Genomic DNA, 17,888 nt, shown 5'->3' with positions numbered 1-17,888 from the left:
CAGCAGTGATATCAGGCTAGATGTTAGCAGGTTAGCTGCATACAGCAGTGATATCAGGCTAGATTTTAGCAGGTTAGCAGCATACAGCAGTGATATCAGGCTAGATGTTAGCAGGTTAGCAGCATACAGCAGTGATATCAGGTTAGATGTTAGCAGGTTAGCAGCATACAGCAGTGATATCAGGCTAGATTTTAGCAGGTTAGCAGCATACAGCAGTGATATCAGGCTAGATGTTAGCAGGTTAGCAGCATACAGCAGTGATATCAGGCTAGATTTTAGCAGGTTAGCAGCATACAGCAGTGATATCAGGCTAGATTTTAGCAGGTTAGCAGCATGCAGCAGTGATATCAGGCTAGATGTTAGCAGGTTAGCAGCATACAGCAGTGATATCAGGCTAGATTTTAGCAGGTTAGCAGCATGCAGCAGTGATATCAGGCTAGATGTTAGCAGGTTAGCAGCATACAGCAGTGGTATCAGGCTAGATGTTAGCAGGTTAGCAGCATACAGCAGTGATATCAGGCTAGATGTTAGCAGGTTAGCAGCATACAGCAGTGATATCAGGCTAGATGTTAGCAGGTTAGCAGCATACAGCAGTGATATCAGGCTAGATGTTAGCAGGTTAGCAGCATACAGCAGTGATATCAGGCTAGATGTTAGCAGGTTAGCAGCATGCAGCAGTGATATCAGGCTAGATGTTAGCAGGTTAGCAGCATACAGCAGTGATATCAGGCTAGATGTTAGCAGGTTAGCAGCATACAGCAGTGATTTCAGACTAGAGGTAGAGGTTAGCAGCCTGCAGCAGTGGTATCAGGCTAGATGTTAGCAGGTTAGCAGCATGCAGCAGTGGTATCAGGCTAGATGTTAGCAGGTTAGCAGCATGCAGCAGTGATATCAGGCTAGATGTTAGCAGGTTAGCAGTATACAGCAGTGATTTCAGACTAGAGGTAGAGGTTAGCAACATGCAGCAGTGGTATCAGGCTAGATGTTAGCAGGTTAGCAGCATGCAGCAGTGATATCAGGCTAGATGTTAGCAGGTTAGCAGTATACAGTAGTGATTTCAGACTAGAGGTAGAGGTTAGCACCATATTAAATTGAGCTCTTATCAACTGATTCATCTATTGTACTTTGTCTTTCTAGTTTGACTACTGTAATAGGGAACTATTGGGACTGCTGTCAGTGGTGGGATGATGACACACATATAGTTTACATGTGAAAGGAAGGAAGAATATCCAGGGGCCAGACTGCTGTGATGTCACATGAACGACAGCCAATACAGTCTATTAGGTTTAGTCTGCTGAACACCCTCATCTCATTGTGAATGCAGTCATAGAACTAGATCTAATGTAAAACATGACCTTGTATTTGATCTAATAATCAAGTCCTTCTCTGCTCCTCAGTCTTAGTCGGTAGATAGTTTTCATAGTTAGCTACTAACCAGTGAAAATGTGATTGTGGTAATGATGACCAACATACAGTTCACAGTTTGGTTTCAGTCTAATTGTGTCTTCCTGTCTCTCTATTTCACAGCTTTCAGTGATGGATGTTAAACCCTAGATAGACCTCAGAGCACTATCAACACCCTCTCCTCCTCTTCCTGCTCATCACCATGGACTCCCCTTCTAAGAAGTCCGGTGTGTTGTCCCACCTGCGGCATCGCGCCCAGCCCCTCCTCTCTACCCTCCGACGGGGCAGGAAGAACACCAGTAAGACTGAGGTGTGTCCAGAACATGTCTTAAACCACAGGATGAGTTCCTCTGTCCCAGACATCACCCCCACCTCCTCCCTGGCCCAGCAGGACTACCAGACCTACAGCAGCCCCAACACTCCCACCATTAAGACTGTTGGAGACAGAAGGCAGGTAGGAGGTGCTAGCTCTCACACCGTTAACACGGCTGGGAGTGCTGGGAGCGACGCTGCTCTAAACAGACTGAGTGTCCCGGTGGACCAGGCTGACTGGACGTCCCAGGAGTCGGTGTGTAGTGAACCCAGTGCTGCTCCTTATGAGGAGGAGGACCTGTCAGAGGAGAGCCATGTGCTGAGAGCTGCTTCTGCTGGAGGGGGGTCAGGGACAGAGGACATGGAGCTGCAGGACCACACGGGACACTGTAGTGAACACACTACCACTCCCATTGGCCTGCACAGCAGAGAGATCCCCTCAGTGGAGATATCAGAGGACATGACTCAGGTAAACAGAGTTTTACGGCTTACTATGTTGCATTATGGCTGGTGTTACTATGGTCTGATTTAATTAATTTGATTAGATATTTTCTCCTCGTGACCATTTCTTGATCTTAGTCAGTCTTGATTGCACATGGTTTTACTATACTATTAAATGGAGTCAGATAGTCAGGTTTATTAAATGGAGTCAGGTTTATTAAATGGAGTCAGATAGTCAGGTTTATTAAATGGAGTCAGGTTTATTAAATGGAGTCAGATAGTCAGGTTTATTAAGTGGAGTCGGATAGTCAGGTTTATTAAATGGAGTCAGATAGTCAGGTTTATTAAATGGAGTCAGATAGTCAGGTTTATTAAGTGGAGTCGGATAGTCAGGTTTATTAAATGGAGTCAGATAGTCAGGTTTATTAAATGGAGTCAGGTTTATTAAATGGAGTCAGATAGTCAGGTTTATTAAGTGGAGTCAGATAGTCAGGTTTATTAAATGGAGTCAGATAGTCAGGTTTATTAAATGGAGTCAGATAGTCAGGTTTATTAAATGGAGTCAGATAGTCAGGTTTATTAAATGGAGTCAGATAGTCAGGTTTATTAAGTGGAGTCAGATAGTCAGGTTTATTAAATGGAGTCAGATAGTCAGGTTTATTAAATGGAGTCAGATAGTCAGGTTTATTAAGTGGAGTCGGATAGTCAGGTTTATTAAATGGAGTCAGATAGTCAGGTTTATTAAATGGAGTCAGGTTTATTAAATGGAGTCAGATAGTCAGGTTTATTAAGTGGAGTCAGATAGTCAGGTTTATTAAATGGAGTCAGATAGTCAGGTTTATTAAATGGAGTCAGATAGTCAGGTTTATTAAATGGAGTCAGATAGTCAGGTTTATTAAATGGAGTCAGATAGCCAGGTTTATTAAGTGGAGTCAGATAGTCAGGTTTATTAAATGGAGTCGGGTTTATTAAATGGAGTCAGATAGTCAGGTTTATTAAGTGGAGTCAGATAGTCAGGTTTATTAAATGGAGTCAGGTTTATTAAATGGAGTCAGATAGTCAGGTTTATTAAGTGGAGTCAGATAGTCAGGTTTATTAAATGGAGTCAGATAGTCAGGTTTATTAAATGGAGTCAGATAGTCGGGTTTATTAAATGGAGTCAGATAGTCAGGTTTATTAAATGGAGTCAGGTTTATTAAATGGAGTCAGATAGTCAGGTTTATTAAATATGATTTAGCCTTACAGTGATTATTCTTTTCAAAAGAACCCCACTGGATGCTAGACATGGTGGCCGTGTAGGGTTACACAATCTGCTCATATATCACTGGTGTCTGTATATAATCTGCTCATATATCACTGGTGTCTGTATACAATCTGCTCCTACATCACTGGTGTCTGTATATAATCTGCTCCTACATCACTGGCGTCTGTATATAATCTGCTCCTACATCACTGGTGTCTGTATATAATCTGCTCCTACATCACTGGTGTCTGTATATAATCTGCTCCTACATCACTGGTGTCTGTATACAATCTGCTCCTATATCACTGGCGTCTGTATATAATCTGCTCCTACATCACTGGTGTCTGTATATAATCTGCTCCTACATCACTGGTGTCTGTATACAATCTGCTCCTATATCACTGGCGTCTGTATATAATCTGCTCCTACATCACTGGTGTCTGTATATAATCTGCTCCTACATCACTGGTGTCTGTATACAATCTCCTCCTACATCACTGGTGTCTGTATACAATCTGCTCCTACATCACTGGTGTCTGTACACAATCTGCTCCTACATCACTGGTGTCTGTATACAATCTGCTCCTACATCACTGGTGTCTGTATATAATCTGCTCCTACATCACTGGTGTCTGTATATAATCTGCTCCTACATCACTGGTGTCTGTATATAATCTGCTCCTACATCACTGGTGTCTGTATATAATCTGCTCCTACATCACTGGTGTCTGTATATAATCTGCTCCTACATCACTGGTGTCTGTATATAATCTGCTCCTACATCACTGGTGTCTGTATATAATCTGCTCCTACATCACTGGTGTCTGTATATAATCTGCTCCTACATCACTGGTGTCTGTATATAATCTGCTCCTACATCACTGGTGTCTGTATATAATCTGCTCCTACATCACTGGTGTCTGTATACAATCTGCTCCTATATCACTGGTGTCTGTATATAATCTGCTCCTATATCACTGGTGTCTGTATATAATCTGCTCCTACATCACTGGTGTCTGTATACAATCTGCTCCTACATCACTGGTGTCTGTATATAATCTGCTTCTACATCACTGGTGTCTGTATATAATCTGCTCCTACATCACTGGTGTCTGTATATAATCTGCTCCTACATCACTGGTGTCTGTATATAATCTGCTCCTATATCACTGGTGTCTGTATATAATCTGCTCCTACATCACTGGTGTCTGTATATAATCTGCTCCTACATCACTGACGTCTGTATATAATCTGCTCCTACATCACTGGTGTCTGTATATAATCTGCTCCTACATCACTGACGTCTGTATATAATCTGCTCCTACATCACTGGTGTCTGTATATAATCTGCTCCTACATCACTGGTGTCTGTATATAATCTGCTCCTATATCACTGGTGTCTGTATATAATCTGCTCCTACATCACTGGTGTCTGTATATAATCTGCTCCTACATCACTGGTGTCTGTATATAATCTGCTCCTACATCACTGGTGTCTGTATATAATCTGCTCCTACATCACTGGTGTCTGTACACAATCTGCTCCTACATCACTGGTGTCTGTATATAATCTGCTCCTACATCACTGGTGTCTGTACACAATCTGCTCCTACATCACTGGTGTCTGTATATAATCTGCTCCTATATCACTGGTGTCTGTATATAATCTGCTCCTACATCACTGGTGTCTGTATATAATCTGCTCCTATATCACTGGTGTCTGTATATAATCTGCTCCTATATCACTGGTGTCTGTATATAATCTGCTCCTACATCACTGGTGTCTGTATACAATCTGCTCCTACATTACTGGTGTCTGTATATAATCTGCTCCTACATCAAATCAAATCAAATCAAATGTATTTATATAGCCCTTCGTACATCAGCTGATATCTCAAAGTGCTGTACAGAAACCCAGCCTAAAACCCCAAACAGCAAGCAATGCAGGTGTAGAAGCACGGTGGCTAGGAAAAACTCCCTAGAAAGGCCAAAAACCTAGGAAGAAACCTAGAGAGGAACCAGGCTATGTGGGGTGGCCAGTCCTCTTCTGGCTGTGCCGGGTGGAGATTATAACAGAACATGGCCAAGATGTTCAAATGTTCATAAATGACCAGTATGGTCGAATAATAATAAGGCAGAACAGTTGAAACTGGAGCAGCAGCACGGTCAGGTGGACTGGGGACAGCAAGGAGTCATCATGTCAGGTATTCCTGGGGCATGGTCCTAGGGCTCAGGTCCTCCGAGAGAGAGAAAGAAAGAGAGAAGGAGAGAATTAGAGAACGCACACTTAGATTCACACAGGACACCGAATAGGACAGGAGAAGTACTCCAGATATAACAAACTGACCCTAGCCCCCCGGCACATAAACTACTGCAGCATAAATACTGGAGGCTGCGACAGGAGGGGTCAGGAGACACTGTGGCCCCATCCGAGGACACCCCCGGACAGGGCCAAACAGGAAGGATATAACCCCACCCACTTTGCCAAAGCACAGCCCCCACACCACTAGAGGGATATCTTCAACCACCAACTTACCATCCTGAGACAAGGCTGAGTATAGCCCACAAAGATCTCCGCCATGGCACAACCCAAGGGGGGGCGCCAACCCAGACAGGATGACCACATCAGTGAATCAACCCACTCAGGTGACGCACCCCTTCCAGGGACGGCATGAGAGAGCCCCAGTAAGCCAGTGACTCAGCACCTGTAATAGGGTTAGAGGCAGAGAATCCCAGTGGAAAGAGGGGAACCGGCCAGGCAGAGACAGCAAGGGCGGTTCGTTGCTCCAGAGCCTTTCCGTTCACCTTCCCACTCCTGGGCCAGACTACACTCAATCATATGACCCACTGAAGAGATGAGTCTTCAGTAAAGACTTAAAGGTTGAGACCGAGTTTGCGTCTCTGACATGGGTAGGCAGACCGTTCCATAAAAATGGAGCTCTATAGGAGAAAGCCCTGCCTCCAGCTGTTTGCTTAGAAATTCTAGGGACAATTAGGAGGCCTGCGTCTTGTGACCGTAGCGTACGTGTAGGTATGTACGGCAGGACCAAATCAGAGAGATAGGTAGGAGCAAGCCCATGTAATGCTTTGTAGGTTAGCAGTAAAACCTTGAAATCAGCCCTTGCTTTGACAGGAAGCCAGTGTAGGGAGGCTAGCACTGGAGTAATATGATCAAATTTTGTGGTTCTAGTCAGGATTCTAGCAGCCGTATTTAGCACTAACTGAAGTTTATTTAGTTCTTTATCCAGGTAGCCGGAAAGTAGAGCATTGCAGTAGTCTAACCTAGAAGTTACAAAAGCATGGATACATTTTTCTGCATCATTTTTGGACAGAAAGTTTCTGATTTTTGCAATGTTACGTAGATGGAAAAAAGCTGTCCTTGAAATGATCTTGATATGTTCTTCAAAAGAGAGATCAGGGTCCAGAGTAAAGCCGAGGTCCTTCACAGTTTTATTTGAGACGACTGTACAACCATTAAGATTAATTGTCAGATTCAACAGAAGATCTCTTTGTTTCTTGGGACCTAGAACAAGCATCTCTGTTTTGTCCGAGTTTAAAAATAGAAAGTTTGCAGCCATCCACTTCCTTATGTCTGAAACACATGCTTCTAGCAAGGGCAATTTTGGGGCTTCACCATGTTTCATTGAAATGTACAGCTGCGTGTCATCCGCATAGCAGTGAAAGTTAACATTATGTTTTCGAATAACATCCCCAAGAGGTAAAATATATAGTGAAAACAATAGTGGTCCTAAAACGGAACCTTGAGGAACACCGAAATTTACAGTTGATTTGTCAGAGGACAAACCATTCACAGAGACAAACTGATATCTTTCCGACAGATAAGATCTAAACCAGGCCAGAACTTGTCCGTGTAGACCAATTTGGGTTTCCAATCTCTCCAAAAGAATGTGGTGATCGATGGTATCAAAAGCAGCACTAAGGTCTAGGAGCACGAGGACAGATGCAGAGCCTCAGTCCGATGCCATTAAAATGTACTTTACCACCTTCACAAGTGCAGTCTCAGTGCTATGATGGGGTCTGAAACCAGACTGAAGCATTTTGTATACATTGTTTGTCTTCAGGAAAGCAGTGAGTTGCTGCGCAACAGCCTTTTCTAAAAATGTTGAGAGGAATGGAAGATTCGATATAGGCCGATAGTTTTTTATATTTTCTGGGTCAAGGTTTGGCTTTGTCAGGAGAGGCTTTATTACTGCCACTTTTAGTGAGTTTGGTACACATCCGGTGGATAGAGAGCCGTTTATTATGTTCAACATAGGAGGGCCAAGCACAGGAAGCAGCTCTTTCAGTAGTTTAGTTGGAATAGGGTCCAGTATGCAGCTTGAAGGTTTAGAGGCCATGATTATTTTCATCATTGTGTCAAGAGATATAGTACTAAAACACTTGAGCGTCTCTCTTGATCCTAGGTCCTGGCAGAGTTGTGCAGACTCAGGACAACTGAGCTTTGAAGGAATACGTAGATTTAAAGAGGAGTCCGTAATTTGCTTTCTAATAATCATAATCTTTTCCTCAAAGAATTGAATTTATCACCGCTAAAGTGAAAGTCATCACTGGCGTCTGTATACCAAGAGCAGTAAAATACTCAAGTAAAATGACTCTAAGTACTACGTAATAGAGATCGACCTCTACTACTTAAGTTGTTTTTTGTTGTAACTCTACTTAACTATTTTTATTTTTGAATATTTTTTATTTTACTACACTACATTCCTAAAGAAAATAATGTACTTTTTACTCCATACATTTTCCCTGACACCTGAAAGTACTGGTTACATTTTCCCTGACACCTGAAAGTACTGGTTACATTTTCCCTGACACCTGAAAGTACTGGTTACATTTTCCCTGACACCTGAAAGTACTGGTTACATTTTCCCTGACACCTGAAAGTACTGGTTACATGTATCCTGACACCTGAAAGTACTGGTTACATTTCCCCTGACACCTGAAAGTACTGGTTACATTTTCCCAGACACCTGAAAGTACTGGTTACATTTTCCCTGACACCTGAAAGTACTGGTTACATTTTCCCTGACACCTGAAAGTACTGGTTACATTTTCCCTGACACCCAAAAGTACTGGTTACATTTACCCTGACACCTGAAAGTACTGGTTACATTTTCCCTGACACCTGAAAGTACTGGTTACATTTTCTCTGACACCTGAAAGTACTGGTTACATTTGCTCTGACACCTGAAAGTACTGGTTACATTTGCCCTGACACCTGAAAGTACTGGTTACATTTTCTCTGACACCTGAAAGTACTGGTTACATTTTCCCTGACACCTGAAATAACTGGTTACATTTTCCCTGACACCTGAAAGTACTGGTTACATTTTCTCTGATACCTGAAAGTACTGGTTACATTTTCTCTGACACCTGAAAGTACTGGTTACATTTTCCCTGACACCCGAAAGTACTGGTTAAATTTTCCCTGACACCTGAAAGTACTGGTTACATTTGCTATGACACCTGAAAGTACTGGTTACATTTTCTCTGATACCTGAAAGTACTGGTTACATTTTCTCTGACACCTGAAAGTACTGGTTACATTTTCCCTGACACCTGAAAGTACTGGTTACATTTGCCCTGACACCTGAAAGTACTGGTTACATTTTCCCTGACACCTGAAAGTACTGGTTACATGTATCCTGACACCTGAAAGTACTGGTTACATTTTCTCTGATACCTGAAAGTACTGTTTACATTTTCTCTGATACCTGAAAGTACTGGTTACATTTTCTCTGACACCTGAAAGTACTGGTTACATTTTCCCTGGCACCTGAAAGTACTGGTTACATTTTCCCTGACACCTGAAAGTACTGGTTACATTTTCTCTGACACCTGAAAGTACTGGTTACATTTTCCCTGACACCTGAAAGTACTGGTTACATTTACCCTGACACCTGAAAGTACTGGTTACATTTTCTCTGACACCTGAAAGTACTGGTTACAATTACCCTGACACCTGAAAGTACTGGTTACATTTACCCTGACACCTGAAAGTACTGGTTACATTTACCCTGACACCTGAAAGTACTGGTTACATTTTGCCTGACACCTGAAAGTACTGTTTACATTTTCTCGGCCCCCTGCCTTCTTCTCCCGCTTCCAGACTTAATAAGACGTGCAAATCGCATTTTGAGGCCCTGTACCAGCTGTCTTCTGCCGGGGGCTTGGGTGTTCCCTCCATGGCTGTGGATGGCCCTCCAGCTACCTCTCCCTGGCCTAGTCAGTCAACTGCCTGGGTACAGCCTGGACCACCACTCTCTGGATCAGAGCTCTGTCCTTTTGGCTGTTGTGTCCTGCACACAGCCTGAACCACCACTCTCTGGATCAGAGCTCTGTCCCTCTGGCTGTTGTGTCCTGCACACAGCCTGAACCACCACTTTCTGGATCAGAGAGTCACCTGGGGCTGACACTGTCATGGTTCATGTGGGGTCGAATGGCATTATGAAGGGCAGGTCAGAACAGCAGAATATGGTTTTGAAATAACTGATTGGGTCTCTACTTGTCACCAACAAATGCCTCATAATATCTGTCCCCCTGCCCTCGCTAAATCGTGGCATTGAACATTACAGCAGACGTTTATCCCTCTATAACTGTCTACCAGACTATTGAACATTACAGCAGACGTTTATCCCTCTATAACTGGCTACCAGACTATTGAACATTACAGCAGACGTTTATCCCTCTATAACTGGCTACCAGACTATTGAACATTACAGCAGACGTTTATCCCTCTATAACTGGCTACCAGACTATTGAACATTACAGCAGACGTTTATCCCTCTATAACTGGCTACGAGACTATTGAACATTACAGCAGACGTTTATCCCTCTATAACTGGCTACGAGACTATTGAACATTACAGCAGACGTTTATCCCTCTATAACTGGCTACGAGACTATTGAACATTACAGCAGACGTTTATCCCTCTATAACTGGCTACGAGACTATTGAACATTACAGCAGACGTTTATCCCTCTATAACTGGCTACCAGACTATTGAACATTACAGCAGACGTTTATCCCTCTATAACTGGCTACCAGACTATTGAACATTACAGCAGACGTTTATCCCTCTATAACTGTCTACCAGACTATTGAACATTACAGCAGACGTTTATCCCTCTATAACTGGCTACCAGACTATTGAACATTACAGCAGACGTTTATCCTTCTATAACTGGCTACGAGACTATTGAACATTACAGCAGACGTTTATCCCTCTATAACTGGCTACGAGACTATTGAACATTACAGCAGACGTTTATCCCTCTATAACTGGCTACGAGACTATTGAACATTACAGCAGACGTTTATCCCTCTATAACTGGCTACGAGACTATTGAACATTACAGCAGACGTTTATCCCTCTATAACTGTCTACCAGACTATTGAACATTACAGCAGACGTTTATCCCTCTATAACTGGCTACGAGACTATTGAACATTACAGCAGACGTTTATCCCTCTATAACTGGCTACCAGACTATTGAACATTACAGCAGACGTTTATCCCTCTATAACTGGCTACCAGACTGTTGTAGCTCTGTGGGTGTGACATTTACTGACAATTTAAATTCCTTCTGGTAACAAAGCTTATTTTATATACGGAGGATGGGATCCACCCAAATAATTTGGGTTCCTGGATCCTTTCACAGCATTATTAGGCCGCGTTGAGACACGACTGATCAATGACCCAAGCCCAGCTCTGTTAATCCCCACCATTGTGTCGCTGAGTCATCATAATTATTCAGCAAATGTACATTATCCCAGAGGCGTTAGAAGACGCAATGTAAGTAACCTGATTTCTGTCCCTCTTACCTCCATGAATGCCTCTGCTGATCCTACAGCTGTTTTATACAGTAATCATATACCTATGAACCAGAGTTATGCTGCTAGCACTGATGTGGTGTGCCCTAGCAGGAAGTCCACAGTGTGCATCTCACCCTGCACTAATAAAAATAACCTGAGCATGTCTACCTCTACGAAGCTTCCCAGTAAAGCAAGAAAAACAATCAAGCATCCCAGAAAAGTGTTAGAAATAGCCCACGTTAACATATGTAGCTTTAGATACAAGGTTCATGAAATCAATAACTTGCTTGTAACAGATGACATTCATAATCTGACTATCTCTGTAACTCACATAGATAATACCTTTGATACAGTGCTAGCAATACATGGTTATAACATCTACAGAAAAGACAGAAATGCCAAAGCTGGAGGTGTTGCTGTTTATATTCTGAACCACATTCCTGTAAATATTAGAGAGGATCTCATGTTAAAAACTGTTGAAGTAATATGGCTACAGGTTCATCTGCCTCACATAAAGCCCATTCTGGTGGGAAGCTGCTATAGACCACCAAGTGCTAACAGTCAGTATGCTTGATAGTGTATGTGATCTCAACAGAGAGGTATACTTTCTGGGTGATGTTAAATATTGACTGGCTCTCATCTGACTGCCTACTTAAGAGAGAGCTTCAAACTGTAACCAGTGCCTGCAGCCTGGTTCAGGTTATCAATCAACCTACCAGGGTAGTTACAAACAGTACATGAATGAAATCAACAATATGTATTGATCAATTTCTCTCAGCCAATCATCAGTCATTTGTGTAGGTGCTGTGCTTGTTGAATGTCCTTCCCTATCAGCGTGCTGAAAGTCTGTTGTCAATTTGTTTACTGTGAAAGAGCATTGAATCTGGTCAAACACCATTCAGCTCCAGATGGCTCATTCATCACAAAACCCACTGAGAGCTAATGTTAATGATATGCATTCTCTCTTGGCTGAAAGTGGAGGAGAGATTGACTTCATCACTGCTTTTATTTATGAGCGGTATTGACATGTTGAATGCACAGAGCTGTCTGTTTAAACTACTGGCACACAGCTCAGACACCCATGCATACTCCACAAGACATGCCACAAGAGGTCTCTTCACAGTCCCCAAGTTCAGAACAGACTATGGGATGCTCACAGTACTACATAGAGCCATGACTACATGGAACTCTATTCCACAGTACTACATAGAGCCATGACTACATGGAACTCTATTCCACAGTACTACATAGAGCCATGACTACATGGAACTCTATTCCACAGTACTACACAGAGCCATGACTACATGGAACTCTATTCCACAGTACTACACAGAGCCATGACTACATGGAACTCTATTCCACAGTACTACATAGAGCCATGACTACATGGAACTCTATTCCACAGTACTACACAGAGCCATGACTACATGGAACTCTATTCCACAGTACTACATAGAGCCATGACTACATGGAACTCTATTCCACAGTACTACACAGAGCCATGACTACATGGAACTCTATTCCACAGTACTACATAGAGCCATGACTACATGGAACTCTATTCCACAGTACTACATAGAGCCATGACTACATGGAACTCTATTCCACATCAAGTAACTGATGCAGCAGTAAAATTTGATTAAAAAAAGCAGATTAAAAAACACCTTATGGAACAGCAGGGATTGTGAAGCAACACAAACAGACACACACACACACACACACACACACACACAAAAACACACGGACGATAACATACGCACTATACATACACATGGATTTAGTACTGTAGGTATGTGGTAGTGGTGGAGTAGGGGCCTGGGGAATGTATTGTAATGTTTTAAAATTGTATGAACTGACTTAATTTAGCTGGACCCCAGGGAAAGTAGCTGCTGCCTTGGCAGGAACTAATGGGGAACCATGACAAACCCCAGGAAGAGTAGCTGCTGCCTTGGCAACAGGAACTAATGGGGATCCATAATAAACCCCAGGAAGAGTAGCTGCTGCCTTGGCAGGAACTAATGGGGATCCATAATAAACCCCAGGAAAAGTAGCTGCTGCCTTGACAGGAACTAATGGGGATCCATAATAAACCCCAGGAAGAGTAGCTGCTGCTTTGGCAGGAACTAATGGGGATCCATAATAAACCCCAGGAAGAGTAGCTGCTGCCTTGACAGGAACTAATGGGGATCCATAATAAACCCCAGGAAGAGTAGCTGCCTCCTTGACAGGAACTAATGGGGATCCATAATAAACCCCAGGAAGAGTAGCTGCTGCCTTGACAGGAACTAATGGGGATCCATAATAAACCCCAGGAAGAGTAGCTGCCTCCTTGACAGGAACTAATGGGGATCCATAATAAACCCCAGGAAGAGTAGCTGCTGCCTTGGCAACAGGAACTAATGGGGATCCATAATAAACCCCAGGAAGAGTAGCTGCTGCCTTGGCAGGAACTAATGGGAATCCATAATAAACCCCAGGAAGAGTAGCTGCTGCCTTGGCAACAGGAACTAATGGGGATCCATAATAAACCCCAGGAAGAGTAGCTGCTGCCTTGGCAGGAACTAATGGGGATCCATAATAAACCCCAGGAAGAGTAGCTGCTGCCTTGGCAGGAACTAATGGGGACCCATAATAAACCCCAGGAAGAGTAGCTGCTGCCTTGGCAGGAACTAATGGGGATCCATAATAAACCCCAGGAAGAGTAGCTGCTGCCTTGGCAGGAACTAATGGGGATCCATAATAAACCCCAGGAAGAGTAGCTGCTGCCTTGACAGGAACTAATGGGGATCCATAATAAACCCCAGGAAGAGTAGCTACTGCCTTGGCAGGAACTAATGGGGATCCCTAATAAACCCCAGGAAGAGTAGCTGCTGCCTTGGCAGGAACTAATGGGGATCCATAATAAACCCCAGGAAGAGTAGCTGCTGCCTTGACAGGAACTAATGGGGATCCATAATAAACCCCAGGAAGAGTAGCTACTGCCTTGGCAGGAACTAATGGGGATCCCTAATAAACCCCAGGAAGAGTAGCTGCTGCCTTGGCAGGAACTAATGGGGATCCATAATAAACCCCAGGAAGAGTAGCTGCTGCCTTGACAGGAACTAATGGGGATCCATAATAAACCCCAGGAAGAGTAGCTGCTGCCTTGACAGGAACTAATGGGGATCCATAATAAACCCCAGGAAGAGTAGCTGCTGCCTTGGCAGGAACTAATGGGGATCCATAATAAACCCCAGGAAGAGGAGCTGCTGCCTTGGCAGGAACTAATGGGGATCCATAATAAACCCCAGGAAGAGTAGCTGCAGCTAATGAGGATCCTTAATAAATACAAATACAAAATCGTCAGTTTGATCTCATGAAGGGATATTGGTAGGTCCCTCTAACTGAGCCAAAGATACATCTGCTTTAGTCTCTCTTAATGGTTTGTTTTCCTACCTTCGTCTTCTGTTTGGGTTACGAAATGCCAGAGCCACGTTTTAACGGCACATTATGCTGCGTGGTCTGGGAAATGATATGGGGGTATCTAGTACCACCTGGCCAGAACACCTTCAGAACAGTAGGAGTCTGGTCAAGCGTTGTTTAGTACCACCTGGCCAGAACACCTTCAGAACAGTAGGAGTCTGGTCAAGCGTTGTTTAGTACCACCTGGCCAGAACACCTTCAGAACAGTAGGAGTCTGGTCAAGCGTTGTTTAGTACCACCTGGCCAGAACACCTTCAGAACAGTAGGAGTCTGGTCAAGCGTTGTCTAGTACCACCTGGCCAGAACACCTTCAGAACAGTAGGAGTCTGGTCAAGCGTTGTTTAGTACCACCTGGCCAGAACACCTTCAGAACAGTAGGAGTCTGGTCAAGCGTTGTTTAGTACCACCTGGCCAGAACACCTTCAGAACAGTAGGAGTCTGGTCAAGCGTTGTTTAGTACCACCTGGCCAGAACACCTTCAGAACAGTAGGAGTCTGGTCAAGCGTTGTTGTGTCTGCCAGCTTGACAGTTTATCTGTCGAAGAAGGAAATGGTCCAAGCAACAGGGATGTATCTCAGGACCGAGTTAAAGTCTGACTGCTTAGTAATGGCATAAAAGCAAAGCTTGTTTTCTTCTCATTAAAAATAATATTGTAAAGGTAATGGAATGGGATTAGTGTGGTGGGTGAAGAATCAAATACTTTAACTTGTATCGCTGCACAAATCCCATTATTGTGCTGCGCCACCTCTAACAGTATGAATCAGGCTGTTTGAGAAGGTTTGAATCCTAAGAAACCTGCCTACACATAGTTGGAAGTACAATTCACCAACATTGCTACTGTTGTCAAAGCTGTGTGCTGTAAAACCTTGGTAGAGCATGGGTGGAGTAGGCATTGTGGTGCTCATGTGAATTTTCTTTTCTTTTTCAGCTTCAGACCAGTGCCCACTTCTCAATTAAAGCATAGTTGTTTTTATATATAGTATACATGTGGTATGAGAGCATTAACATATCACTGTGGTGCTGTCGCTATTCAATCCATCCATTATATATCTATTATACATGTGGTATGAGAGCATTAACATATCACTATGGTGCTGTCACTATTCAATCCATCCATTATATATCTATTATACATGTGGTGTGGAAATATTAATGCACAGCAGCAGATGCATTATCAGGAATTAACCACATGCTTCTTAGCCTGGTCCCAGATCTGTTGAAATAACCACATGCTTCTTAGCCTGGTCCCAGATCTGTTGAAATAACCACATGCTTCTTAGCCTGGTCCCAGATCTGTTGAAATAACCACATGCTTCTTAGCCTGGTCCCAGATCTGTTGAAATAACCACATGCTTCTTAGCCTGGTCCCAGGTCTGTTGAATTAACCACATGCTTCTTAGCCTGGTCCCAGATCTGTTGAATTAACCACATGCTTCTTAGCCTGGTCCCAGATCTGTTGAAATAACCACATGCTTCTTAGCCTGGTCCCAGATCTGTTGAAATAACCACATGCTTCTTAGCCTGGTCCCAGATCTGTTGAAATAACCACATGCTTCTTAGCCTGGTCCCAGGTCTGTTGAATTAACCACATGCTTCTTAGCCTGGTCCCAGATCTGTTGAATTAACCACATGCTTCTTAGCCTGGTCCCAGATCTGTTGACATAACCACATGCTTCTTAGCCTGGTCCCAGATCTGTTGAAATAACCACATGCTTCTTAGCCTGGTCCCAGGTCTGTTTATGCGATCATTCCAACTCCTTGTCATGTTTGGGAGAATGGAGTGATCGCACAGACAGACTGGTACCCAGGTTACATAGTTCTGGTGTTCTGAAAGACACAAGGACACAGACAGACTGGTACCCAGGTTACATGGTTCTGGTGTTCTGAAAGACACAAGGACACAGACAGACTGGTACCCAGGTTACATGGTTCTGGTGTTGTGAAAGGACACAGACAGACTGGTACGCAGGTTACATGGTTCTGGTGTTGTGAAAGACACAAGGACACAGACAGACTGGTACCCAGGTTACATGGTTCTGGTGTTGTGAAAGACACAAGGACACAGACAGACTGGTACCCAGGTTACATGGTTCTGGTGTTGTGAAAGGACACAGACAGACTGGTACCCAGGCTACATGGTTCTGGTGTTGTGAAAGGCACAAGGACACAGACAGACTGGTACCCAGGTTACATGGTTCTGGTGTTGTGAAAGGACACAGACAGACTGGTACCCAGGTTACATGGTTCTGGTGTTGTGAAAGGACACAGACAGACTGGTACCCAGGCTACATGGTTCTGGTGTTGTGAAAGGCACAAGGACACAGACAGACTGGTACCCAGGTTACATGGTTCTGGTGTTGTGAAAGGACACAGACAGACTGGTACCCAGGTTACATGGTTCTGGTGTTGTGAAAGGACACAGACAGACTGGTACCCAGGTTACATGGTTCTGGTGTTGTGAAAGACACAAGGACACAGACAGACTGGTACCCAGGTTACATGGTTCTGGTGTTGTGAAAGGCACAGACAGACTGGTACCCAGGTTACATGGTTCTGGTGTTGTGAAAGACACAAGGACACAGACAGACTGGTACCCAGGTTACATGGTTCTGGTGTTGTGAAAGGACACAAGGACACAGACAGACTGGTACCCAGGTTACATGGTTCTGGTGTTGTGAAAGACACAAGGACACAGACAGACTGGTACCCAGGTTACATGGTTCTGGTGTTGTGAAAGACACAAGGCCACAGACAGACTGGTACCCAGGTTACATGGTTCTGGTGTTGTGAAAGGACACAGACAGACTGGTACGCAGGTTACATGGTTCTGGTGTTCTGAAAGACACAAGGACACAGACAGACTGGTACCCAGGTTACATGGTTCTGGTGTTGTGAAAGGACACAGACAGACTGGTACCCAGGTTACATAGTTCTGGTGTTCTGAAAGACACAAGGACACAGACAGACTGGTACCCAGGTTACATGGTTCTGGTGTTCTGAAAGACACAAGGACACAGACAGACTGGTACCCAGGTTACATGGTTCTGGTGTTGTGAAAGGACACAGACAGACTGGTACGCAGGTTACATGGTTCTGGTGTTGTGAAAGACACAAGGACACAGACAGACTGGTACCCAGGTTACATGGTTCTGGTGTTGTGAAAGACACAAGGACACAGACAGACTGGTACCC

The 17,888-nt window shown here is 43.7% G+C and overlaps 1 protein-coding gene across 2 annotated transcripts in view; it reads left to right on the top strand.

Annotated features, from left to right (window-relative positions):
• Nucleotides 1-17,888, top strand: part of LOC110508817 (multiple C2 and transmembrane domain-containing protein 2-like) — a 109,609-nt gene that overhangs the window by 30,908 nt on the left and 60,813 nt on the right. For both annotated transcript variants that reach the window (XM_036981714.1, XM_036981713.1), the window contains exon 2: nucleotides 1,528-2,185. In XM_036981714.1, the coding sequence (XP_036837609.1) occupies nucleotides 1,607-2,185 (579 nt within the window). In that variant the 5' untranslated portion in view covers nucleotides 1,528-1,606. The remainder of the gene's footprint in view (nucleotides 1-1,527; nucleotides 2,186-17,888) is intronic.

The sequence above is a fragment of the Oncorhynchus mykiss genome, chromosome 6, assembly GCF_013265735.2.
Source record: "Oncorhynchus mykiss isolate Arlee chromosome 6, USDA_OmykA_1.1, whole genome shotgun sequence".
Lineage (NCBI taxonomy): Eukaryota > Metazoa > Chordata > Actinopteri > Salmoniformes > Salmonidae > Oncorhynchus > Oncorhynchus mykiss.
Note: the sequence above shows the minus strand (reverse complement) of the source record. Positions and strands in the feature narration are given on the sequence as shown.